The sequence below is a fragment of the Oryx dammah genome, unplaced genomic scaffold (assembly GCF_014754425.2).
Source record: "Oryx dammah isolate SB20612 unplaced genomic scaffold, SCBI_Odam_1.1 HiC_scaffold_29, whole genome shotgun sequence".
In the NCBI taxonomy this organism is placed as follows: domain Eukaryota; kingdom Metazoa; phylum Chordata; class Mammalia; order Artiodactyla; family Bovidae; genus Oryx; species Oryx dammah.
Window position 1 is genome coordinate 80703210 of NW_024070213.1, and position 27930 is coordinate 80731139.

At 37.8% G+C, this 27930-nt stretch overlaps 1 protein-coding gene across 3 annotated transcripts; it reads left to right on the forward strand.

Annotated features, from left to right (window-relative positions):
* Nucleotides 1-89: 89 nt before the first annotated feature.
* IRAK4 (interleukin 1 receptor associated kinase 4) lies at nt 90-27930 on the forward strand. 3 transcript variants are annotated; one of them, XM_040233802.1, is made up of 12 exons: nt 90-188; nt 6000-6169; nt 8560-8705; nt 9358-9540; nt 9928-10088; nt 11293-11357; nt 15175-15289; nt 15711-15820; nt 20656-20839; nt 21965-22027; nt 26518-26676; nt 26792-27930. In XM_040233802.1, exons 2-12 carry the CDS (start codon nt 6009-6011, stop codon nt 26825-26827), a joined length of 1383 nt encoding a protein of 460 aa, XP_040089736.1. In that variant the 5' UTR covers nt 90-188; nt 6000-6008; the 3' UTR covers nt 26828-27930. The 3 variants fall into 3 exon arrangements, with proteins under 3 accessions (XP_040089736.1, XP_040089735.1, XP_040089737.1); XM_040233801.1 differs by having other exon boundaries at nt 122-304; XM_040233803.1 differs by lacking the exons at nt 90-188; nt 8560-8705 and having other exon boundaries at nt 6052-6169.

Below are 27930 nucleotides of genomic sequence, written 5' to 3' on the forward strand. Positions count from 1 at the left end.
ACGCCTCTCGGGAATTTTTCACTCAGTGAAGAGGCGAGGGGGAAGCACAAAGAGGAAGGGGGCGGAGAGGGGCGGGGGCGGGACCTGACGGATTGGGCACGCCCCGGCCCTTCGGAGTACTTGGGTCCTGACGACGCTGGCTCAGCCCCACGGCGCCCTGTGCGCCCCTGCGCCGCGCGCCCGGGCAGGTAAGGGGTTCCGGACTTGCGCGCCACCTTCTCCGCGAAGTGTCCGAGGTCTGCGCCCTGGCCTCAGGGTTGTGGAGGGACTGCTCGGAAGGAAAATCGACTTCTCTTCAGCCCAAGTGAGGAAAGTTAGAGGGGAAGTAGGTTGCGTGGGCAGCGCCTGCTCCAGGATAAAGGCTTGGGTGGGTCCCTAGGGATTAGAAAATTGGTGGGTCCTCCATTGGAGGACCGTGGGGCGAAGAGAAGCGTCACTCGGTGGTCGGACACCGCCTCGAGTTTCTCAACTCCCGAGCTATGTGTTCCGAGAACCCTGTTTACGAAATGAAATCTCTTTTCCTCAGAACCAGGAAGTAGGACCAGCACCCAACAAAGATGCTGACCGCGTGGAAAGCATTCTGAACCCCCACAAGATTCTAATTAGCTAGTTTCTCAGGCCTCCAGGAAATTAGAAAGTGGAGCGGCATTGTCAGTACGTTATCAGATGGGGAAAGGGTACCGACAGCCTGGAAACGAGAGGGAGCAAAGGGATGAAATGCAACCTCAGAAAGCATTTTAGCCATTTAGGATGGGATGCTGGGGAAGACTGAAGGCAGAAGGGGTGGCAGAGGAACAGATGATTGGATAGCATCACCGACTCACTGGACATAAATTTGAGCAAATTCCCAGAGATAGTGGAGGATAGAGGAGCCTGAGGGGCTATTTGGGGTCGCAAAGAGTAGGACGGGACTTAGCAACTGAACAAGTGCCTCAAAAACGTCTCTGCCTAAAGAGCTGAGAGCAGAGGATATTCAGATTTGCCTTTTCCCTTTCTGGGGGTAATCCTTGAAGAGACCTGTCAGAAAGTTAAGATTTCTTTTCACTTTTGTTTGCGTGCTAAACGTTCATTTGACGTTTGCTTACCCCTGTCCAAACAGAAATCCTGAACTTCCAGGCTAAACATGCTCCTTTCACATTCTGCTCCATCTTATTGTAAAAGTCAGGAAGGGGGCGGAGAGAGGCGGAACCACGGGCGTCTTCTCCACCCCCATCCCCGCCTAACTCAAGGCGAGATACTAGCGCACAGCGCGCTCCTCTTGGGGACAGAGGGTCAGGGTCCTTTCACAGTCTTCTCCATCGTATTGTAAAGGTCAGGAAGCTTGTTCAAGCCAGAAACCTTGGTGCCAACTTCTCACTCTTCATAGCAGCATACAGGATTCTGTGTGATTTCTGAGGTTTCTACCTCAGAAAATATCCATCATCCTAGGAATTCTACCTTCTTTGCTACCACTCTGATGTAAGCCACAAGCACCTCCCACCTGGATTGTTGATGTACTTAATTGATCTCTTCCTGCTTTTCTGCCCTTATTTTAATATACTTTATTCAACAATAATTTAAACAGCGATTAAACAACAATAATTTTCCACAGCAGTCCCCGATGTCCTTTTAAGTATAGAGCACGTCTGTCCGCTTCTCAAAATCTCCCCTGTCTTCTCATCTCCCTCAGAAGATGAAAATGAAGTAGGACCTTAGGGGACCTGGCCCCATTACCCCTCTCTCCTACTCTGCTTTCCTGCTCCCTCTTCTCCAGTCTTACTGTTTTCTTGTGGTTCCTCAGTGAGCCCATTCCAGACCCTTACGTTCTCTATTCCTTTTGCCCAGAAACTTTTACCACAGATATCCCAGTGGCTAGCTTTCTCATTCCCTTAAACCTTTAATCCCATGGCACCTTATTGAGGCCTACTCTGAGTACTCCATTTAAAATTAAAACCCTTTCTCAGTTATTTTTTTTTTTTTTCCTTTTCATTTGGCATCATATAAAGACTTCCCAGTGGCTCGAGGGGTAAAGGACCCACCTGTTAATGCAGGAGACATAAGAGACTCGGGTTCCGTCCCTTGAGTTGGGAAGATCCCCTGGAGAAGGAAGTGGCAATCCACTCCAGTATCCTTGCCTGGAATATCCCATGGACAGAGGAGCCTGGTGGGCTACAGTCCATAGGGTCACAAAAGAGTCGGACATGACTATAGCAACTTAACACAGCACAGTGTACTGTAGAGTAAATGCTTATTACCCATCTTCATCTGTTAGAATATAAGCACTCTTGCCTGGAAAATCCCATGGACAGAGGAGCATGGTAGTCTCCTACAGTCCATGGGGTCACAAAGAGTCGGACACAACTGAGTGACTTCACTCACTCCATGAATTCAGTTAATTTTTTTTTTTCTTATTTTCCTAATGCTTTATCTCCAGGGACCTGGATCAATATCCAGCACAAAATAGAGATTCAGTAAATATTCATAAATGAATAATATTTTGTTTTTTTAAAAATATATCCAAAATGTTTCAAATTACTTACCATTAAGTTAAATTGATTTTTGAGGATGGTATTAATATATTGTGTTTAATTTATGGCATATTAGCAAACATCCCAGTTTGAGAAGGGCAGCCCTGTATAACCTATTAGGTCTAGAAGGTATCACAGACTTTTGTTCATAATGATGGTGTTGGGTTGTCCAAAAACGGACAACCACTTTTGATCTAGGTAAATGGTTATCTACAATCCTTTACTGAAGAAAGCATGGGAGTGAATAATGTATTTTGGGAAGATTATAAGCATATTAAGGATACTATGCTTAGTAACATGACTGTCACCGTGAAAAGCTTAGCTCTGTTCTCAAACTTTCTTATTTCCACTTCCTCTCCTTCGGTTGCCTTTCACTGCTGTTGTGAAATTGAGCTTAAATAAAACTCTGCACATTTCTTTTTTAAAATATGACAGAAGAATAACTTCTGCCTTATAATAATCATCACTATATTTTCTTTGATCACTTATTATTGATAGAATTAGACATCTTTTGACTTTTAATCTATACAGAAACTCTTAGATATGACCATCTCCGGTTTTCAGATGAAGAAACCGAAGTCCAGAGAAATTGAGTTATTGATGCTAGTCACAATTGGCTTGTGGAGGAGCTACATAGGAACCCAAAGTCTTCTTGGAAAATGTATTTCTACTATGCACTCATTGCTCCACCAAAACTGTTCTTAAGTCACCCAAAGGCCTTTTGGTTTCCAAATTGAGCACACCATCAGTATTTATCTGATCTCTCAGGGACTTTTATACCAATCTATACCCCATTCTAGAAATCTCTGGTATACTACCTCCTGGTTTTCTTAGCTTCCATGACCTATCAATACTTTTTTTATAGTTTCTTTTTTTGTTTCCCCTTCATTCCTTCCTTCCTCTTTATATTCCTAATAGGCAGGCCCATATTTCTTGTTGCTTCAGCCAACTATTCATATGGGAATATGTGAGAAGGCTCATACTTGAGGATTCATTACCAAAACATCTATCCTAATCTCCAGACTGTATATTTAGCTATTTAGTGCCAGCTTCCCAGATGGTGCTAGAGGTCGATATTTCACATTTAACATTGACCAAAACTGAACATGGGGCAACCCACTCCAGTATTCTTGCCAGAAAAATCCTGTGGCCAGAGGAGCCTGCTGGGCTATAGTCTGTAGAGTTGAAAACTTCTGAGCGAGCACGCGTGCAGAACTGAACACATTATTTCCTCTATCATCTACGTAATTACCCAAGCCGAAAAAGTTAGGAATCAGCTTGTTTTCCTCGGTCTCCCATTCTTCTAATGTCTTGATTTTCTTCCCAGATCTTTGAAGCTGTTTCTTCTCCATTCCCTGACTGAATGCTTTCTTAAGACTTTGATTTACAGATTATTGTAAAGTTTTCAAACTGATCTCTTTCCTTAATATGTACCCCTTCAAGTTTTATCCAGAGGAATCCAGTTAACCAAATAAGATCACTTACCACCTTTCCTTAAATTGTGCAGTGGCTCCCCTATACCTTTTCATATGAAGTTTAAATCTCCCATTGTAGTATATGAGGGGCATGATGACTTGGCCCTGCCTACCTCTCCCACTTCATATTTTACTGCTTAATGACACGTATCCTAGGTCCAGCCATAGCAAACTCCTGGCCTTAGCCTAACCCGCCCTTTGCCATGCTAATCCTGCTGCCTGGAATTCCCTTTGGGGTTTATCCTCATTCCTTCCAACTACCCACTCACCCAAATCTGTCTTCAGACTTCAGACTCTTTAGATTTCCTTCCTTGATGCTTCTCCTCTGGGCCCCATTAACACTGCTAACACTTCTTGTAACGTTTATACTGAGTGTAAGTGGTTGTATCCCCCATTAGACTGAGAAGCTTGAAAACAAAGATTTTCTCTTCTCTGTAGCTCCCGTCACTTAGTGCAAAGCCTGACATATATCTTTATTAAGTGTATGAATGAATGAAAGGAAATGACTGGTCTTTCTAGAAAAGAGAATGACATGAACAATGAATTGAATTAGAGAAACAGGCATATATGACATGAATTTGGAGTCAGACATGGGTTCAAGAACTAACTTTCACTTACTACTTTCATGAAATAGAGATCCCAGCCCTGCCTTAGTCACTGTTATGATCAAGTGAAATATATAAGTCACCTAGCATGGGCAAGAAATTCATTCATTTGTAATACTGAATACCAATTTCTGGGGTATGCTAGTAATTAGTTATATATTAGTGAATAAAATGAACATTACCTCTGAATTCATGGAGCTTATAGTCTAATGGTGGAGACCATTATAAGCAGCTAAACAAATAAATATATGATTACAAACACATCGTGCAATGATGAAAGATAATTAGGTTGAGAGTAGGTGGACCTATCTAGATGTGATCAAAGAAGGCCGCAGAGAAGAGACTGCCAATATAGAGCCTAAGACATAGGAGGACTTCTTTCTTCTTACCCTTTTGTAGCATCTCAATTTCATACCACATGAATCTAGTCTTTACTCCCAAATTAATTATATTGCCCTTTTAAAATAAAAGTATGTAAGGGAGCAGGAGAGTAATTGATAGGAGAATATTTAAATCTACTTGTTTTGATTAATTAGAAGGAAAGGCCACTGGCCTGCTGGGAATGAGTGAGGCAGAAGTCAGATAAATTATGGGGAGACCTGAAGGTGTGAAATAGTCACTCAGGGGGATGAGCAAAGGCAAGTGAAAGGATAAACAGCAGTGTTGAAGGCCCAGTGAAAAGGGGTCCCCTAAATTTGTATTCACACCAGTCTGCTCAGTTACTGGGTTCTCCACAGCTATATTCAGCAGTGCTTGTATATAAGAAAAATTGTGAGGTCCCTAGCTACAACTCTCCAGGATGGAGTAACAGAAGAATAGGGGAGTGAGCAAATAAAGGTTCTGCCTAAAGAGTAGTTAGGTGGCAAACCACAGGGTTCACCTTAGTAGGGAATGAATTATCATCAGGCAAGTCTGATGGACTCAAAAATTGCAGCAGAGTCAAGGAAGAACATGTTACATAAAAAGGTAGTGAGTAGACCATCTTTGAATGCTATACAAATTATTTCAGGACATTTCTTTTTTTTACTTCTACCAAAGAATGTTGCATAAATATTTACTAGTAAAGAAATACAGATTGAGAAAAATATTTTAAATTGAAAAATATTTTTCATAATATATTTGATTCCTGAATATGTTTACATGAATTTTTATGAAAAAGTACATTTTTTCCACCTTTTTGTAAATTTCACTTAGAAAATATTAATGTCAGAAAAATAATCCTGTAATTTTTAATTAATATTTAGAGGCGGAGAAAGACTAAAATATCAATGTCTTGACCTTGGAGTTTTCCTTCATTACAGTGTAATAAGTTGCCAGCATTTCCTATGTTAGACCAAAGTGTGATGTGTGAGCTTATAGATGTCATCACTAAAGCTACTGTAAAATTTTAATGAGAATTTTCCATATTTTAGGAATAAAAGATGAACAAACCCATAACAGCATCAACATACGTGCGCTGCCTCAGTCTTGGACTAATTAGAAAGCTGTCTGATTTTATTGATCCTCAAGAAGGATGGAAGAAGTTAGCAGTCGCTATTAAAAAACCATCTGGTGATGATAGATACAATCAGTTTCACATAAGGTAACATAAAAATCTTTCTCTTTTTAAATTCTTACATCACAATTTAGAATGATTAATAGGTACAAATACTGTCTAATGCTGCAGTTCAGAAAATAAATCTCTCTCTAGGGGAGGTATGGTAATAAATCCCCCCTCTTTTTTTTTTTTTTTTGCGACTTTTGCTTCATTCTCCAGTATATCAGCCAGGTCAATACTGTGATCTTGCAAATAAATTTTTATGGTTAAATTCATGTATGAGTCTCTAATTCACTTAAATGGTATATTTGGGGAATTTTTCAAACTGATGTTGTAAAGTTGCTTGTACATGTATACATCTATAAATCGACTTCTTAGTTCTTACCCTGGATTTTTCAACACTGTCTTCAGAAAAATTCCATTCTATTTGTCTCTACTTGATTCAGTGTGAGATATAAGTACAAATTTTGTTTTTGTCAGTTATTTCAGCCAAAACTCATGTCAAAATATGTCTCTGGAAGCAAAGGGAAATAAATTTATTTGTGACTTTCAGCATTAACCTGAAAAAAATCTGAAACTTTAGTTTTCATATTAGTCCTTCCAGGAAGTGTTTTCTCATGTGAAGGATGAGCATCTTAAATTATTTGGAGGAAGCTTAAGTTTAAACCTCAGAAACCATTCTTATAGAGAGTTTGTTGATATTCACTTGAAGACCTTGGGAGAAGGGACTTCTGTGGTGGTCCAGTGGTTAAGAATCTGCCTTCCAAAGCAGGGGATGTGGGTTTGATCCCTGGTCGGGGAACTAAGATCACACATACCAGGCGTGGGGTAGTCAAGCATGTGTGCAGCAACTCCTAAGCTCATGTGCTCTAGAGCCCATTTACTGCAACTGGAGAAGCCTGAGCCCCGTGATACAGCACAGCCAAAAAAAGAAAAAAAAAAAAAAACGCTGAAAGCATAGTTGAGAGAATGAGGAGAAAAGACTCTTCTTTACAGAATAATGGCAGCAAATATTGAAAGAATGAGAGAACTAAAAACTTACCAATTTACAACTACCAGTGAGTAATTGATTATGAAGGGCTCCTCAGTGAGTGCTGAAACCCCGAGGCAAAAGGGTGTTGATGAACAAGATACCTACATGATTTCAAAGTATATTCCACAGATGATTTATGAATTGCAAAGAGGAAAGGTGCTTTTGCAGAGAAAAAAATCTGCAGTACACCTCTTTAACCAAGTAATCCAACTGGTGTCATCACTATTGGTACAGACTGCCTTTATGTGCCTCGGATGTGATGCAGTGGAAAGGACACATTGTCATCTATGTAATGGTCTTACCAGCAGTTTTTCATCTGAATTTAATCGTGAGAGATTTGTCAGACAAATCTGGACTGTGAGAGTTCTACTACACATCTGGTCTAAGTTCTGTAAAGTGAGCACACAGACACAGAGATGAAGAGGGAGAGGGCGAAAGCATAAACACAGTTAAACATTACCTGGTCCTTCAGCGAATCTAGATGGTAGCTCATGGTATTTTCCTTTCAACTTTTCTGTAGGTTTGAAATTTTTTGAAATAAACAGATTTTCAGGAAAAAACAGAGAGAGCTAAGTTGTTTAGGTTTTTAAATATTGCTTTCAAAACTGTTGATAGTTTTTTTCTTTTTTATTTATGTTTTTTTAATTTTTACAATGTTGTGTTGTTTCTGCCATATAACACAAATCAGTCATAATTATATATATCCCCTCCCTCTTGAGCCTCCCTTCCTTTCCCCCATCCCTCCTCTCTAGGTCATCAATAGAGTGCCAGACTGGGCTCCCTATATTATACAGCAACTTCTCACCAACTATTTATAAAGAAATTTTTCATGAAAAACTGATCTGTTTTTCCCTCAGTTGAAATGGAATATAGTTAAGATCCAAGGAATAATTCTCCAAGTGTATATATTTTCTATTTCTTTAAGCAGCCTGCTTTATTAAAAATCATATGGCTAACAGTGTTAATAAGTCATGTAGGGAACTAGTATAGCTTCATATGTTGAGAGTACACCTGTGTGTTCAGTGAGATATCAGTTTGAATCTCAGTTTGTATACAAGTTTATTGGCTGTGTGACTGTGGACTGCTTACCTCTCATGCTTTCTCTTTAGTACATTAGCATGATATTCACAGTGTCTTTGAGAATTATATGAGTTCCTGTTTTGCATCCTGTAGCCCACTGTAAATACTCAGTGTCTGTCAACTTATCATCACCTTCAGCATCTTTTCTTCCTTCTGCCTGTCTTTCCTATTCTCTGTAATTCTTGCTGACTCTCTTTCTGCCCCTTTCTTTTTTTAATCATAGGAAGTGCTGTGGACAAGAAGGGGATTGAGGGGAATAATACCTACTTACTTGTTAACTCTACTTACATACTAATCTTATTTCTCTGTTACTTGCTTTAAGGAGATTTGAAGCATTACTGCAAACTGGAAAAAGCCCCACGTGTGAATTACTGTTTGACTGGGGCACCACAAATTGCACAGTTGGTGATCTTGTGGATATTTTGGTCCAAAATGAGTTTTTTGCCCCTGCAAGTCTTTTGCTACCAGGTAAACTGAGCGTGTCTACGATATCAGTGACTAGGATGGAAAGACAAGTGACAGAAATAGGAATGTTTCTTCTCTTACTTTTTTCTCAGAGTAGATGAACCTTACCTTTAAGATTCTTCATTCTTTGAACTCTCCCCACCTCTTTAACAAGCACCCCAGATGCTGCAGACTGGCTGCTGAGAAAATCCTGAAACTGGTAAGACTTCAGGATTCAGTCTGAACATGCAGTTAAAGTCAGGTAGCTTTATGCCAATAGGAAGTTTAGAATGATGACAAAAAGCTCTTGCAGTTCTTACCCTTCAGAGGGCATAAGAATTACCTGGAGTTCTTGATTAACATGTAACTTCCCAGGCTTTACTCCAGACCTCATTATCAGAATTCTTGAATTAAGTTCAAGGTCAATGTGTTAAAACAGGTACTTCAGTGCTTCTGCTGCAGGTGACTTATAGGCCATTTTTTGGAAACACTGCCTTGCCCCATCCTTATCCAAATTTACAAATTCTTACTAGGTAAATTCTCATGAGCGCTGTGAAAATATGGGGCTAATGGGTAGAAACTGGAATGATGTTAAGTAAATTGAGTTCCTAATTTAACTTTTTCACAAACACTTTTTCTTATGTAACAACAACTTGTATCTTATTTCACTTGTTAGATGCTGTACCCAAAAATGTTAATACACTGCCTTCTAAAGTCACTGTAACAGTTCAGCAGAAACCGAAGCCCCTCTGTGGCAAAGACAGGACATCTGTGATATCTGATGAGAATCTTGAACAAAACTATGTGCTACCTGACTTCTCAAGTCCAGAAAATACAAGCTTAGAATTTAGTGATACACGTAAGTAATATTTGCCTTGCTTTCTGCTAGTGAGTTTGTCATGAGACCATCACTGCTTTAAAATAAAGCTCTCCTTTTGTTTATTTTCTCTGGCAATAGCTCTTCTGTGGTCTTGTTTTCCTCCTGATTTATTAGGCGGCGTCTTCATTGTTTTAGTGTTATAGGTGAGTAGATGTAATAGGACATATGAACAACCACAGAAGCTGTGATAAAAAAAGAAGTAAATATTTACATAGTTTGAAAGGATCATTTTATAAAGAAAATAAGTGACTAGAGTTGAAATGTTTGCATAGGTATGAAATATCCAAATTGAGAAAATACTGAAATTATGAAAACCAATTTCTTTTTTATTGAAGCACTCTTTTTCTTATTCTATTGACATTACAGGTTTTCACAGTTTTTCATTTTTTGAATTGAAGGATGTCACAAATAACTTTGATGAACGGCCCATTTCTGTTGGTGGTAACAAAATGGGAGAAGGAGGGTTTGGAGTTGTGTATAAAGGCTACGTGAACAACAGGACTGTAGCAGTGAAGAAGCTTACAGCAGTAAGTTATATTTTCTGGAAGAGAAAAAATTACAGGAAGAGTTGTTTCCTAGTGTGCTATATGTGAGTGAGTGAAAGTTGCTCAGTCGTGTCCGACTCCTTGTGACCCCATGGCCTGTATAGTCCATGGAATTCTCTAGGCCAGAATACTGGAGTGGATAGCCTTTCCCTTCTCCAGGGGATCTTCCCAACCCAGGGATCAAACCCAGGTCTCCCGCATTACAGGCAAATTCTTTCCCAGTTGAGCCACAATGGAAGCCCAAGAAGACTGGAGGGGGTAGCCTATCCCTTCTCCAGCAGATCTTCCTGACCCAGGAATAGAACTGGGGTTTCCTGCATTACAGCTGGATTCTTTACCAACTGAGCTATGAGGGAATAATAAATATTAAGTTAATCTTTAGGAAATGTATTATTTCAGTGTGTATTTTCTCTCAGTAAACATCATTCTAAATTGGCAATTCTTAACATTTAAAACTTTGTTGAAAGCTGCAGATACTGTCTCTACAAGAATTTAGTTGTATTCACATACATACAATTATACACATAATTTGGGGAGATTCATAAAATAGAGAAGCCAAATTCTACACAGTGCTCCATGTAGAATCAATATTAAAACATTAAGATGCTAAGAAAATTTTATAAAAATATCTTCCTTATTTACTTTTCTCATTTAAAAATAAAGATTAGAAAATATTGCAATAAAAAATTTAAAAAATTCTCATTTGCACCCTTTGCATTTCTATTAGAATATCTTATATTTTAAATCTATTCTTATATTCTAAAATATCAATACAATGCATTTTTTATAATAAAGAGCCCTTTGTCATATATGTTGCAAATACTTTTGCACATCTTGTTTTTCTTTTTGCCTTCAAAATTGCTTATGTTTTCTAACACACTGAATTTTTTTTCAGAATGTTTACAGTAAAGTCTCTTATTATTTCATTTTGTTCCCACAATGAATCACTGAATTATATGTAGTTATATGAGTTATACGGTTTTCTCCCTTCCATTTAACCAGCCATGAGACCTTGAGCAAATCACTATTTCTAGTTCTCAGTTGTTTATAAAATGGGGAGAATGATGACTTACATATATTTTTAAAAAAAGCAGGATCTGCCAGATGATCTCTTGTACCCCTTCTAGCTTTAGGAGCCTCTGGGTTATTGTATGGTATTATATTGTATATTATTTTGTATTTTTAGATGGTTGACATTAGTACTGAAGAACTGAAACAACAATTTGATCAAGAAATAAAAGTAATGGCAAAGTAAGTTAATTTGGCAGTATGGTACCATGGAAGAGAGCAGAACAAGAAAGGACCTATTTCCTACCCAGAGTATGCTAAGAACTGGTGATATTTTTAAATATAGGCTAAAATAGTTTAACGAACTTGACAGAACTTTAACTCTACAATTCTCTGGCTACATATACTCACTCATATGTGTGTAGATTAAACAGCAGTCATTTTTCTAAATCATGGCAAAATTATATGGAATTTCAACTATCTGGATAGTTGATAATGGAACTATGATTCCATTATCATGTTTTCTGTTCTCAAAATTTATGAGAGGTAAATTATAGTATATATATGCATGTGTGTATAAATATATATTTATATATTAATATATACATGGCAAATAGTCCATTTGATATGTTAACACCATAAACCAGGGAAGTGTTATATGCAAGAATGTTTAGAAGCCATTGACTCAGTATGTTTGAAAATTGTCAGAAAGAGAAGGAAAAACAAATTGGGAAATTTATTCTAATAATTATAGTGATTGATACTTCACTATATGTTGTTGTTCAGTCGCCAAATCATTTCTGACTCTGTGCGACCCCATGAACTGTAGCATACCAGGCTTCCCTGTCCTTCATTATCTCCCTGAATTTGCTCAAATTCATGTGCATTGCATCAATGATGCCATCCAACTGTCTCAACCTCTTGCCCTCTTCTCCTCTTGCCCCTAATCTTTCCTAGATCAGGGTCTTTTCCAGTGAGTCAGCTCTTCACATCAGGTGGCCAAATATTGGAGCTTCAGCTTCAGCATCAGTCCTTCCAATGAATATTCAGGGTTAATTTCCTTTAGGATGGACTGGCTTGATCTCCTTGCTTGATCTCCCTCAAGGGACTTTCAAGAGTCTTCTCCAGCACCACAGTTTGAAAGCATCAATTCTTCAGCACTCAGCCTTCTTTATAGTTCAACTCTCACATCCATACACGATTACTGGAAAAACCATAGCTTTGACTATACAGACCTTTGTTGGCAAAGTGATGTCTCTGCTTTTTAATATGCTGTCTAGGTTTATCATAGCTTTCCTTCCAAGAAGCAAGCATCTTTTAATTTCATGGCTGCAGTCACCATCCACATTGATTTTGGAGTCCAAGAAAATGAAGTCTGTCACTGTTTCCATTGTTTCCCCATCTATTTGCCATGAAGTGATGGGACCAGATGCCATAATCTTACATTTTTTAATGCTGAGTTTTAAGCCAGGCTTTTTACTCTCCTCCTTTTCACCTTCTATACCATAGACCAAAAACTGTAATGCATTAACCAATTGTTATAACCACAATTGTTGTAACCACCCGCAATACACACACTTTGTTTTTTCCACTGAGATACAGAAACATTAAATAACTTTATCCAAGGTCACTTAAACATAAATATGTGGGTTTCAAATCCAGATCTGTCTGACTCCAGAACTTGCGATTTTGAAATATATCCTTAATAGGATTTACCAATTTATTCTCATTAGACCCATTGCTATAAATGACCAATTCTAGTTGCTTAACTTCAAGAAAGAAAGAATAGATTGGAATTAATTTTTTCAGTAAAAATAATATACACTGAAAAAAATAAAAAGACTGTCCAGGATTTGTTCCTTCTGCTCCTACTTCCACTCTCCAGTCCTAAAAATAACTTGTTCAAAATAGATAATCTGGAAAATACAGGAAAATATTCATCCCTTGAATATATCACTCAGAGATAACCACTGCTAGTATTTTGATGTACTTGCTTCATGATGAGTGTGTGGCATTTTTTCCATGTTGAAACATTTAAAATTATTGCATAATATTCTAGCATATATACAAATTATGTTTTATTTAACCATTACCCTTCCATATTTGTTTCTAATTTTCAGTATTACAAATTAAAACACCTTTAAATCTCTTACATAAATATTTAAGTGCAAATATGCTTTTTTCATCAGGAGATAGTCCTAGAAGTTTTACTGGTTCTGAATACATGCACTTTTTAAAGACTTTCTGAATATTTGTCTAAATGACTTTGTAGTTGTTATAATAATTTGGTGGCTCAGATGATAAAGAATCTGCCTGCAATGCAGGAGACCCAGGTTCAGTCCCAGGGTCCAGAAGATCTCCTGGAGAAGGCTATGGCAATCCACTCCAGTATTCTTGCCTGGAGAATGAATCCCCATAGACAGAGCAACCTGGCGGACTACAGTCCATGGGGTCATAAAGAGTCAGACATGACTGAGTGACTTTCACTTCACATACTTCTACCAGCTTTATTGCGATTTCACAACTGCTACCACAATACCATTAAATATTATTGCTGTTTTTAAAATAAATATCAACCTCTGGCCCTTACTAGCAGAATGACCTCAGCCAAGTTTCTTGTCTGTTTTCTCATTTATAAAATGGGATAATTATTTTAATAATGAAATGTTTCATTAAGTTATTATTTTTTTTCCTTTTTTTTTTTACCTATAGCAATTTTTTATTGGAGAGGAATCCAATTAATCAAAAATTAAAGGGAAATTATAATCTTTGCTTTGAAAGATACCATGGATTCTGTTATTTTCAATAAATGTCCATCCTTATATAGACAGGTTTTATTTTATTTATTTTTATTTATTTATTTTAGATTTTTTTTTAATTTTATTTTTTATTTTACTTTACAATTCTGTATTGGTTTTGTTATTTTAAGGGTTAATTAAACAAAGCAGGTAAATCAAGTACCACATGCCTTGTTAGTATAAACTCAGCAAATGTTATCTACTCATTTTTAAAGTGTGCCAATTTGGTGAAAATGGAATACTTGCTGTTTTAATTTGCACGTCATAGAATATATTCTGGGCTCTCATATTTGTTGCTCTTTAGTCACTAAGTCCTGTCTGACTCTTTTGTGACCCCCATAGACTGTAGCCTACCAGGCTCCTTTGTCCATGGGATTCTCCAGGCAAAAATTACTGGAGTGGGCTGACGTTTGCTAGTTCAGGGGATCTTCCCAGCCTAGGGATCGAACCTGCATCTCCTGCTTGGCAGGCTGGTTCTTTACCACTGAGCCACCAGGGAAGCCAGAGGACTCTCATATGTATTTGCTCATTTAATTCTCACAGCATTTATGTTACATAATAGGCATTATTACCCACATTTACCAGGGAAAGTTGCTGAAGCTCAGTGAGGCTGTTAACTTGTGAAAAGTCACATTTCCAGGAGGTGGCAGAGCTGTACTTTAAACTTAGGAATTTGAGCCCAGATTTCTTTGTGCTTACTGTACCATAGATGCCTGCAGTTTTGTTATACTTCAGCTTTATTTAGTCTTATTACTCTCAAGTATATAAAGAAACTCAAATTAGGTTATAAATAACCAGATACTATTAAAGATCAAAAATGTATAAATTAGATGTAATTGAAAATCAGATATCTGTAAATCAGTGCTTTGAATGTGTTTGAGAGTTCTTGAAAGGGTTGTCATACACGTTTCAACACACTTCTTGAGCTGTTGTTTACGCTGTCATTAAAAATTATGTGAAACAATGGTAAACACCTACCTAGTTCTTAACCAAACTATTATATGTGAATTATTGAGCTTTAATTTTAAAATCAAAATTATGTTGATTAATATTGACCGAAAGGGAACTGTTTACAGAACATTATAAACAGTTATACTAAACATATATAAAGATTTAGAAACATACGTATCACATTGCAATAATGTATAGCATATAATTATTTCTTTCTATGTTCTTTTAAAGCTCCAAATTGAATAACATAACCTTCAGGGAAATATGTGTATATATGGTAATAATTTTGGATGGAAAATTATTTGCCACAGGTGTCAACATGAAAACTTAGTAGAGCTCCTTGGTTTCTCAAGTGATGGCGATGACCTCTGCTTAGTGTATGTTTACATGCCCAATGGTTCATTGCTGGACAGACTGGCTTGCTTGGTAAGATGTTTTTTATTAGGTTGTTTGGCTTCCTGTTTCTGTGTTGGAATTCTAATATTTTCTCTATGACAGAATCTTTTAAACTGTATTAATATCTTTCCTAGTTTGTGAAAACTATACAGTTATTTAAACAATTGGAATTCCCTTTCTATCAGATAATCTAAAATGTAAAATTATCAGTCAAGGCTAGACTTTGAAGATGCTCTCATATATTTTTATTGTTTGATAAGAAATGCTAACTTCCATTTGATCTTATTTAGCTCTTTTTGTTTAACAACTTAAAAAGTGGTAGTTCTAAATTGTTAGCAATGTAATAATATGGTCAGTAGCTGCTTAGAAGAAATGTTCTGTTATATATTTTCTATAGATTTTTTTTATTCTCCTCTTTTATTTTTAATTGGTTTGTTTCTTACTTCGTAAGGATGGTACTCCCCCACTCTCTTGGTACATGAGATGCAAGATTGCCCAGGGTACAGCTAATGGCCTCAGTTATTTACATGAAAACCATCATATTCATAGAGATATTAAAAGGTAAATGCTGCCTTTAAAAAGCTTTTGGAGAACGGTCTTTAAAGAATAATTTTCTCTCACTCTTCCTATTCACTATTGACATGAACTTCTTAACTTGCCATGAAAGCTTGTCTCACTAAGGACGTCTATAATCTCCCTTATTTCAAACCCAGTGACCTATTTCTAGTACTCATCCTAAGTAACCTGTGTTTTTTTGTTTGTTTTCCACAGTATGTTATTCTGTTCTTCTTGTCAGAATTCTGTCAATTTTCTTATTTTCTGGATCATCACTCTTTTTTGAATCACTTTCATTCTTCATGAGTACATTTCAGTTATTTTCCTTGTTATGTATTTATTTAGTTAACAAATATTAATTGAGCATCCATTATACGACAGGTACTGTAGATGGTATAGTTAGCAAAAGTAGCATTTGTAGCATCTGTCAGTAATCAGATAATCACAAAATAATAGTAGAACTTTAGTGTATAGTCTATAGGATTAGTATAAAAAAGAGTTCCCTGAGAAAATTATACTTAAGCAGAGATCCAAAGAATGAACAGGACATGAGCACAATTTGAGGACAGCTATAGAATATGGGGAAAAAGTATTCTGGGAATAAGGAAGCACATTTCTGAGACCAGTGTTCAGAGGGAACATGATAGATTACAGGAGGTAAAATAAATGACTGAAGTGCAGAAATTGAAGGAGTGATGGATAGAAAAAGAAGATAAAATTATAAGGTAGGAAGAGAGCTAAGCCCTGTGTAGGACCTAATAGACCAATATAAGAGCTCTACTTTTATCATAAGTATAATCAAATGCCATTGAATAATTATAAGGAGGAATGTGGCATCATAGTTGAGTTTTGAGAAGATCACTTTGGCTTGAGTATAGAGACTCATTTGTAAGAAACGGTAGCTTGGAGCCTGTCAGAAGATTTGGTGATAACAGTTTATATGAAGAAATGTGAACAGATTCTTGCTTACTCTTGCCTGCAGGGTGGGTGGGTAGCATTCAGGGAGAGGAACATGTCAGGAATGGCAGGAGGATTTATGGCTTCCAGAACTGCATTCTGGAATGACTGTGGCATGATTCATTTACAGAGAAAGCACAGAAAGAGGACAAGGTTGGGATTGGAAAATGTGAGTTCTCTTTTGTACATGTTGTGTTAAAGGTTCCTTTAAGATACAGAAGTGAGTAGAGATGTTAATCAGCATGAGGTACATGGTGGAGCTAAAAGAAGTCTGAGCTGAACATATCAATTTCTGTGTTACTATGTATGATTTGAAGAGCTAGCACATAGTTACCTTAACTTTAAGAAAGATACAGATTAGGAAAAGGTTACAAGATTTAGCCCTGAGGAACTTTAAGACTTAATGGCGAAGTAGAACAAAATGAGTCTAAAATGGAATCTAAGAAAGGATGCAATGAAGCTGAAAACCAGGAGAGTGTGGTATCCCTGAGAACAAGGAAAGACAGTTGCCTGAGAAGGATTAGTCAAAATTTTCAGTTGCTTTTTGGAAGTCAGAATGAAAACTGAAAAATGACCCATTTTAAAAAACATTTAAATGAAGCATTTGATTAGTGCCATGAAGGTCATTAGTGACTTTCAGGAAATCTATTTCCATGTAGTAATTGGGTCAGAATTCAGGTGGTAGTTTCATGAAAAGATGGGCTCGATAAAGGACAGAAATGGTGTAGACCTAACAGAAGCAGAAGATATTAAGAAGAGGTGGCAACAATACACAGAAGAACTGTACAAAAAAGAGCTTCACGACCCAGATAATCACGATGGTATGATCACTCACCTAGAGCCAGACATCCTGGAACATGAAATCAAGTGGGCCTTAGAAAGCATCACTACGAACAAAGCTAGTGGAGGTGATGGAATTCCAATTGAGCTGTTTCCAATCCTGAAAGATGATGCTGTGAAAGTGCTGCACTCAGTATGCCAGCAAATTTGGAAAACTCAGCAGTGGCCACAGGACTGGAAAAGATCAGTTTTCATTCCAATCCCAAAGGAAGGAAATGCCAAAGAATGGTCAAACTACTGCACAATTGCACTCATCTCACATGCTAGTAAAGTAATGCTCAAAATTCTCCAAGCCAGGCTTCAGCAATACGTGAACCGTGAACTTCCAGATGTTCAAGCTGGTTTTAGAAAAGGCAGAGGAACCAGAGATCAAATTGCCAACATCCTCTGGATCATCAAAAAAGCAAGGGAGTTCCAGAAAACCATCTAGTTCTGCTTTATTGACTATGCCAAAGCCTTTGACTGTGTGGATCACAATAAACTGTGGAAAATGCTGAAAGAGATGGGAATATCAGACCACCTGACCTGCATCTTGAGAAACCTATATTCAGGTCAGGAAGCAACAGTTAGAACTGGACATGGAACAACAGACTGGTTCCAAATAAGAAAAGGAGTACGTCAAGGCTGTATATTGTCACCCTGCTTATTTGACTTCTATGCAGAGTACATCATGAGAAACGCTGTGCTGGAAGAAGCACAAGCTGGAATCACGATTGCCGGGAGAAATATCAATAACCTCAGATATGCAGATGACACCACCCTATGGCAGATCGTGAAGAGGAACTAAAAAGCCTCTTGATGAAGGTGAAAGAGGAGAGTGAAAAAGTTGGCTTAAAGCTCAACATTCAGAAAATGAAGATCATGGCATCTGGTCCCATCACTTCATGGGAAATAGATGGGGAAAGAGTGGAAACAATGTCAGACTTTATTTTGCTGGGCTCCAAAATCACTGCAGATGGTGACTGCAACCATGAAATTAAAAGACGCTTACTCCTTGGAAGAAAAGTTATGACCAACCTAGATAGCATATTCAAAAGCAGAGACATTACTTTGCCAACAAAGGTCTGTCCAGTCCAGTCCATTCTAAAGGAGATCAACCTGGGGATTTCTTTGGCAGGAATGATGCTAAAGCTGAAACTCCAGTACTTTGGCCACCTCATGTGAAGAGTTGACTCATTGGAAAAGACTTTGATGCTGGGAGAGATTGGGGGCAGGAGGAGAAGGGGACAACCGAGGATGAGATGGCTGAATGGCATCACCGACTCGATGGACACAAGTCTGAGTGAACTCCGGGAGTTGGTGATGGACAGGGAGGCCTGGTGTGCTACGATTCATGGGGTCACAAAGATCAGCCATGATTGAGTGACTGAACTGAACTGAACTGAGGAGAGAGTGAAATATGAGTATAAATAAGTCTAATGAGACACTTTTATTTAGCCCATGAAGGGTGATAGCTGGAAATCAATGTGTCATTCAGCAAACTTTTTTTTTCTTAAGATGGCAGAGACCAAAGCGTGCTTTTATGCCTGTGGGAAGAGGGATGTGATAGAACAGAAGAGAGAAGTGAGGTAGTTTATAGAATAAGGTTCCTGAGAATGTAGAGAGGAGTCCTGTAGAGGGATTGGCCTTAGAAAAGAGAAGATACACCATCTCCCATCCCTTACTCGGTGTATTCTAACTGTGTATTCTAATTGATTGCTACCTCATTGTCTCTTCTGTTAATCCTGCGTATTCTTACTGAGGGATATGTTGACTTCAACTGCTACCTCCATGTGGGTGACTCAAATCTATATCGTCAGCCTCCAGTCCTATATTTTCAGTGTCTCCAGACCAAATCACCCTACCACAATGTTCCATAGCAGTTCCTAAGTCAACATGTTAGAAGTCAAATTCATTTCTCTTCCAACCCAAATTCTTCCCTCTGTGTTTTTTTCCTAATCAAGTGAAGTCAGTATTCATCCCATCTTCTAAGCTAAAGACTTCCTCATTCCCCATACCATATAAATTACAAGGTTCTATTGAGTGTACCTCAAAATTTGCACCTCCTTTTCTCCTCAGCCTTTATTTACACTTTTACTATCTCTTATTTGCTTTTTTACAAACTTTCCTGGTCATCCTTTAATTGGTCTGTGCCAATTCTTGTCTATTCTCTAATATACTGCCAGGTTGTAGTTCTAAAAATCAAGTTTGATAACATCATTCCTCACTAAGAAACATTCAGCGGGCATTCTGTTGCTTCCAGGATAAAGTTCAAGTTCTCCTCACGTTCCACTGACACTAGTTACTTCAAATTGAGCACTGTGTCCATTCTGTTCCATTTGCCTCAAATGCCTTTCTTTCCCTCAGTAACCTCAACTTCTAATAATCCTTCAAGACTACACACACTTTTCACCTTCTCCTTGAAGTTTTCTGCAGTTCTTCTGCACACACAGTTGTTCTCTCAGCATCACCATTAGGACTTTTTAAAAATTATTTCTATATCTTTGTCACAGACAAGATCCTAAGATTGTCCCCATGCCCAGCACTGAGCTTAAATACTGTAACACGTTGTGGGTCTTCAATAAAGTTTTGTTGAATGAAAGTATGATTGTATGAGCAAATGCATAAAATAAATGAATTAAGATCTTTTAGCCATATTATTTCCTCTTCAAAAGATTTCAGAAAGAGTACCCCCTAAGAAATGATATAGTTGAGATACTCTGGTTGGAAGTTTGTTTTTAAATGAATTGAGAAATTTTAGGGGAGGAATTAAGAAGGGTGCTTTCGCATACTTTGAGGGAAGTTGCCCTATAATAAATTACTTGTGAAATAATAAAAATATCACTAATGTGAAGAGTTTTACTTCACTTTATTTTCAAATTTTCCTTACAGAAACAAAAAGGAAGACAGTTTTATTCTTCTTTAGCTATAATCCTTAATCCAGATTTATTTACATAGATTCAACCTTTTATGATGTGTATTATAAAATACTCTGTAAATACATACAGTGTTATACCTTCCTAAGGAACTATTTGATTTGTTTAAAAAGAAAAACTGTTTTTCAGTGCAAATATCTTACTAGATGAAGACTTTACAGCCAAAATATCTGACTTTGGGCTTGCACGGGCTTCTGAGAAGTTTGCCCAGACAGTCATGACTAGCAGAATTGTGGGAACAACAGCTTATATGGCACCTGAAGCTTTGCGAGGAGAAATTACACCCAAATCTGACATCTACAGCTTTGGTGTGGTAAGTTTCATATATGTTTATTTCTCTATACATGTAAATAGGCTTCCCAGGTGGTGCTAGTGGTAAAGAACCTGCCTACCAATGCAGGAGGTATGAGATATGGGTTTGATCCCTGGGTCAGGAGGATTCCCTGGAGAAGGGCATGGCAACCCACTCCAATGTTCTAGCCTGGAGAATCCCATGGACAGAGGAGCCTGGTGGGCTACAGTCCATGGGGTCGCAAAGAGTTGGACATGACTGAAACAACCTAGCATGCATGTACACATACTTGTAATATATTATATTTTACTATACATATAATTAGTAACAATAATCGTTCTGGCTCTACTTGTGAAATTGAAATAGAATATTTTGAATACACCTATGTTGCTTAGCTCTCATATGTAAAGATACAAATTGCTCACTTTAACCTCTAGTTAAATGAGAAAGTAATAAAAACTTCTCTGAATTTGTAAGGCTTTTAAATTGATTTCTGAAATTACTGTAAGAAATAATATTTTTGCCACGTGAATTAGCATGAAACTTAGTATATAAATTGTGTCCTACAGTATGCATTTTAGTGTCATATTTTAAAGAGGAAATTTTTTGAAGGAAATATGTTGTGGCATTTTCTGATCTACCAGTTGGATAATAACCTTTTATGATGGTGTAAGGAGTGGGGCAGGAGTGGTTGGAGAATTGGAAAATCCTTTATCTTTTACACTCGTATGTGTTTCTTTTATGGATGTCTACTGTCATAACACTGTGAAGTTAAGGCACAAGTTTCTAGGATATGCCTGAGGTTTAGAAAATAGTATTCTCCTAAAAGCCAGAGAAAATTATTCTTGTGATATATCTTCTGCAAGACAGGAAAAAGAGTATGTCCAGAACACATATTTAGGGGGCTGATTGTTTAGTGAGTTGCCAGTATTAAAGAATTACGTGTGGAGACTGATGAGTTCTGAGGTGTCAGGGAAGAAAGGGTGGTAAGAAATGACCACAGCTTGTGTTCTTTCCACTTTCATGCCTAAAAGTCATGCAGTGTATGGAAATGGTTCATTCAATTTCATAATCAAGAGCCATGTTCCTTCCAGTTTTTATATGTTGTCTTGAGTCTTATATTTATGGGTTTTACTTTCTTCTTAGGTTTTACTAGAAATAATAACCGGACTTCCAGCTGTGGATGAACACCGTGAACCTCAGTTATTGGTAATAGAAAGATTTCACTTTTCTAGCTCTTTTCTCTTTCGTTTATAATCTAAATTTATGTGGGTAAATTCAGAATCTGGAAATGTCATTTTCTACTGGCAATCTTTCTGTTGGCAATTACATAGTGGCATATGGAAAAAGCATCAATTATTTTTAATCTCAGCTCTGCCATGAAATATTTGTGAAGCTTGGAAAAGACACTGATATATTCTATGTTCTAGTTTCTTTGTAGCTAAAATCACAATGGAGCTGTATGATTTCTGAGATCTCCTCTAGTGTATTTTTATTTTGTTACTTTCATGGTGATTACTAATACCATTTTCAGAGGAGAAATAACATTCTTCCTTAGAAATTTGTGTCAGACTAGAATTGCTAATAAAATTCTTTCTCCATTTCTATTATGGAATATTTTTAATAAAGTTATTATAGAAAATTTTACCTGTGTATTATATAGGGATTCATTGACAATTATATAAATAGACTAACTGAACGCTAAAACTACAGTAAAGTTATGCCAGGCCTTGTTTTCCTTTATACTAAATTTTAAGAACTTACAGGGTCCTATAAAATTAAAAACTTACATAAATACTACCACATATGTTTTTCATAAAATTATTCAAATACCTCAATTCAGTTCGGTTGCTCAGTCATTTCCAAATCCTTGCCACCCCATGGACTGCAGCACTCCAGGCTTCCCTGTCAATCACCAACTCCCGGAGCCTACTCAAACTCATGTCCATCCCGTCTGTGATGCCATCCAACCATCTCATCCTCTATCGTTCCACTTCTCCTCCTGCCTTCAACCTTTCCCAGCATCAGGTTCTTTTCCAGTGAGTCAGTTTTTCATATCAGGTGGCCAAAATATTGGAGGTAAAGCTTCAGCATCAGTCCTTCCAGTGAATATTCAGGACTGATTTCCTTTAGGATGGACTGGTTGGATCTCCTTGCAGTCCAAGGGACTCTCAAGAGTCTTCTCCAACACCACAGTTCAAAAGCATCAATTCTTTGGCACTAAGCCTTCTTTCTAGTCCAACTCTCACATCCATACATGACTACTGGAAAAACCATAGCTTTGACTAGATGGACCTTTCTTGGCAAAGTAATGTCTCTGCTTTTTAATATGCTGTTTAGGTTGGCCATAGCTTTTCTTCCAAGGAGTAAGCATCTTTTAATTTCATGGCTGCAGTCAACATCTGCAGTGATTTTGGTCCCCAAGAAAATTAAGTCTGTCACTATTTCCACTGTTTCCCCATCTATTTGCTATGAAGTGATGGGACCAGATGCCATGATCTTCGTTTTCTGAATGTTGAGCTTTAAGCCAGCTTTTTCACTCTCCTCTTTCACTTTCATCAAGAGGCTCTTTAGTTCTTTGTCACTTTGTGCCAAAAGCTTTCACTTCAGTTCAGTTCAGTTCAGTCACTCAGTCGTGTCCGACTCTTTGCGACCCCATGAATCGCAGCACGCCAGGCCTCCCTGTCCATCACCAACTCCCGGAGTTCACTCAGACTCACGTCCATCGAGTCAGTGATGCCATCCAGCCATCTCATCCTCGGTTGTCCCCTTCTCCTCCTGCCCCCAATCTCTCCCAGCATCAGAGTCTTTTCCAATGAGTCAACTCTTTGCATGAGGTGGCCAAAGTACTGGAGTTTCAGCTTTAGCATCATTCCTTCCAAAGAAACCCCAGGGCTAATCTCCTTCAGAATGGACTGGTTGGATCTCCTTTCAGTCCAAGGGACTCTCAACACCACAGTTCAAAAGCATCAATTGTTCGGCGCTCAAAAGCTTTAGTGTAGTCAATAAAGCAAAAATAGATGTCTTTCTGGAACTCTCTTGGTTTTTCTGTGATCCAGCAGATGTTGGCAATTTGATCTCTGGTTCCTCTGCCTTTTCTAAATCCAGCTTGAACATCTGGAAGTTCACGGTTCACGTTCTGTTGAAGCCTGGCTTAGAGAATTTTGAGCATTACTTTGCTAGTGTGTGAGATGAGTGCAGTTGTGCAGTATTTTGAACATTCTTTGGCATTGCCTTTCTTTGGGATTGGAATGAAAACTGACCTTTTCCAGTCCTATGACAACGGCTGGTTTTTCCAGATTTTCTGGCATGTTGAGTGCAGCACTTTCACAGCATCATCTTTCAGGATTTGAAATAGCTCAACTGGAATTCCATCACCTCCACTAACTTTGTTCATAGTGATACTTCCTAAGGCCCACTTGACTTCACATTCCAAGATGTCTGGCTCTAGATAAGTGATCACACCATCATGGTTATCTGGGTTGTGAAGATCTTTTTTGAATAGTTCTGTGTATTCTTGCCGCCTCTTCTTAATATCTTCTGCTTCTGTTAGCTCCATACCATTTTTGTCCTTTATCAAGCCCATCATTGCATGAAGTGTTCCCTTGTTATCTCTGATTTTCTTGAAGAGATCTCTAGTCTTTCCCATTCTGTTTTCCCCTATTTCTTTGCATCGATCGCCGAGGAAAGCTTTCTTATCTCTCCTTGCTATTCTTTGGAACTCTGCATTCAGATGCTTATATCTTTCCTTTTCTCCTTTGCCTTTAGCTTCTTTTCTTTTCTCAGCTATTGTAAGGCCTACACTGACTTTATTCTAATTTCTGTGTTCTAATGGGACATTAGAAAAATTCAGACATGTGTATACCAGATTATTTCCCTAGAACAAAGATTAGAAAGTCAAAAGGTATAATATATTTTCTCAAAGGCTCATGCCATATTTTTAAGAAAAACCATAAGTGTAATATCTCTGTATTATAATGTTGCTACAGATGTCCCTTATATAAGTATATATTATAAAGCTTGCCATGGGTTCTTGGATATGTATAATGAATATTGAAAAGTGAAAGTGAACGTTACTCAGTCATGTCCAACTCTGCAACCCTGTGACGTATATGGTCCATGGAATTCTCCAGGCCAGAATAATGGAGTGGGCAGCCTTTCCTTTCTCCAGGGGATTGTCCCAACCTAGGGATCGAACCCAAGTCTCCCACATTGCAAGCAGATTCTTTACGAGCTGAGCCAAAGGGAAGCCTAAGAATACAGGAGTGGGTAGCCTGTCGCTTCTCCAGTGAATCTTCCCAATTGAAAGGCAATTGGCATTGCCTTTCTTTGGGATTGGAGGGGTCTCCTGCATTGCAGGCGGATTCTTTACCAATTGAATGTTACATGGTATCTAATATTTTATAGTAAAGTATAAAGCCTCCAATTATTATGAAAAGTTAATATTTTTATAATATTTCATAATATTTTATACAGGGTGAGTGCATGCTAAGTCATATCTAACTCTTTGCAACCCCATGGACTGTAACCCACCAGGCTTCTCTGTAGCACATAGTGAAATTTTGTCTTTATCAAAGAAATAAATCCTCTGTTCCATTGGTTATTGGAGGTCAGAAAAGAAGCCTGGGCTGGAGTTGCAGTTTTTGAGCCGTTCATGTACAGGCATACATAAAGCTTTGGATGTTGGTTGTATTATACAGAGAAAGTGTATAGATTAAAAATATAAGAGGGAAAAAGATTACTACCACAAAAATAGGACTTGCAATGACAGAATTACTCTGTCATAGTTCCGGAAACCAGAAGTTGAAATCAAAATTTTGTCCAGGCACCATTCCCTCTGGATACTTTAGGAGAGAGTCTTCCCTTGCCCATTCCATCTTCCAGTGGCTGTTGACATTCCTTGACTGGTAGCCACATCCCTCCAGTGTCTTCCCCGTGACTGTCTTCCCCTCTGTGTGTGTGTGTGTGTGTATGTATGTGTTTCTTTCTTTCTTATACAGATATTTATAATTGGATTTAAGGCCTACCTGGGTAATCCAGGATGATCTCATCTTAAATTGCTTAGCATAATTACATCTGCAAACACCTTTTTCTCCAAATACTGTTATAGTCACACGTCCTGAGGATCAGGACTTGGACATTTCTGTTGGGGGACCACTGTTCAACCACTACAGCATGCTCGTTCTCCACCTCTCTCCATATTTGTTACCTTTTTATCATGGCCTTGCCCCCTTTTTCTTCCTCCCTTTTTCTCTTGATTCAACAATGTGAGTACCTACAGAGCAGTGTGCTTGTGCAGAGAGGAAGATCTGCATTCAGAGTTGAAACTGCATCATTGGGGGCACAGCACAGGAGTAGACCTCACTGTGCTGGAAGCCTAGTAAGGGCTGCTAATGGGCATGTGAGAGCAATGGCTAAATGTTTCTAGGAAGGAGATATGTATGTATGTATTAATATAAGTAAGTAAATAAATAGAGTTTGTCCTAGATGTCCTCAATTCTTAATAAGGTTACAACAGCAGATAGTAAATACGAGTAAATGTTATTATAATGTAGATTAAATAATTTAAATGTATTATTTTATAGCATAGTAATATTAATTTAGTTATAATTTATATTTATTTATAAATACACTTATGAATTTACCTGCTTGTTTCTCTTTTATTTGAAACTTTTAAAGTTTTAACTTTTGCCTTAAAGCTAGATATTAAAGAAGAAATTGAAGATGAAGAAAAGACAATTGAAGATTATGTTGATAAGAAGATGAATGACATTGATCCCACTTCCACTGAAACTATGTACTCTGTTGCCAGTCAGTGTCTGCATGAAAAGAAAAATAAGAGACCAGACATTAAGAAGGTATTCATTTTTATGTGTATTTAAAATGTGAAGGAGGTGGGGTTTGTCATTTTTTCCCACGTGTACATTTCCAATCAATTATTTAATGCGTTTGTTTTCTCTTTCTTTATAAAAGGTTCAACAGCTGCTGGAAGAAATGACAGTTTCTTAAAACTTTACTGGAATAGACTCTTGGATTTTTCTATACAGCTATCTAAATCATTTTTTAAACTAAAGTGTTTGGTTTTTTTTGTAAGTATTCTTTATCTTTTATAAGGCAGCATGGTGAAATGCAGTGGTTATTAAAGCTTATGTAGAACTCACAATATAGAGGACAAACAATAGTCGAACCACTGTTGCAACACAACCCAACTTTCTTAGAGTCACTCTGAGTTCTTACAGTAATCCCTGAGATATTTCCTCGGAACCTCAGCAAACACAGTTTGAAAACTCAGAATTAGCTAAACAGAGGACGGGACTATAGGGTGAAAAGACCCTGTGCTGAAGCCTGACTCTACTACTAGTTTTCTGTAAGGATTTGGGAAATGTCTTAGCTGCTTTGAGCCTTGTTTTTTTCAACTGTAGTGTTGGATTAATATCTACTGTGCCTCTCTGACAGGTAGTCATGATGCAGAGTATGTACAAGCACTTTGTAACTTGTAAAGGGATATAAAACTTAGTGTTTATATAAATAATTATAAAATCCTATTATAGTTTTCATTTGTTTATAGGGTCATGTTCACAGTGTGCTATTAGCAATCATTCACCATAAGCCAGTTATGCCCTGATGGTATTCCCATGATGATGTGGCCATTATTATGTTATTGGCAAATTTGAAGGTGTTTTGAGATGCAGTTAAGGTCCCTCATCTGCTGACTTTGAGTATCAATAATAAGATGCTGTTTTGGGGGCCTGACCTAATAAGGTAAGCTCTTACAAGAAATCTGAGCAATCCTCCTATGGACCTTGAAGTAAGCTACCATGTTGTAGGAAAGCCACATTGGCTATAATTTACTGATAGCCTCTAGGAGATGAGAGCTACCTTCCAGCTATCAGTCAGCAAGAAAAATCTGGAACCTTGGTTGTGTAACACCAAGAAACTCAATTTTCCAAAAACCCGAATTAGCTTGGAAGAGTACTTCAAATTTCAGATAACACCATAACCCCTGCTGACACCTAAATTTCAGCCTTGTGAGACCCTCAGTAGCAAACATGGATTTCTGTGCCTGGACTTGTGACATACAAAATTGTGAGATAATAAATGAGTTGCTATAA

Excerpts from the sequence above, each read along its gene's own strand:
- IRAK4 (XM_040233802.1), top strand. The coding sequence starts at position 6,009 with ATGAACAAACCCATAACAGCATCAACATACGTGCGCTGCCTCAGTCTT. Across the intron at positions 11,358-15,174 it reads GAAATAAAAGTAATGGCAAA|GTGTCAACATGAAAACTTAG; the intron begins GTAAGTTAATTT and ends TATTTGCCACAG. Across the intron at positions 15,821-20,655 it reads ATTCATAGAGATATTAAAAG|TGCAAATATCTTACTAGATG; the intron begins GTAAATGCTGCC and ends ACTGTTTTTCAG.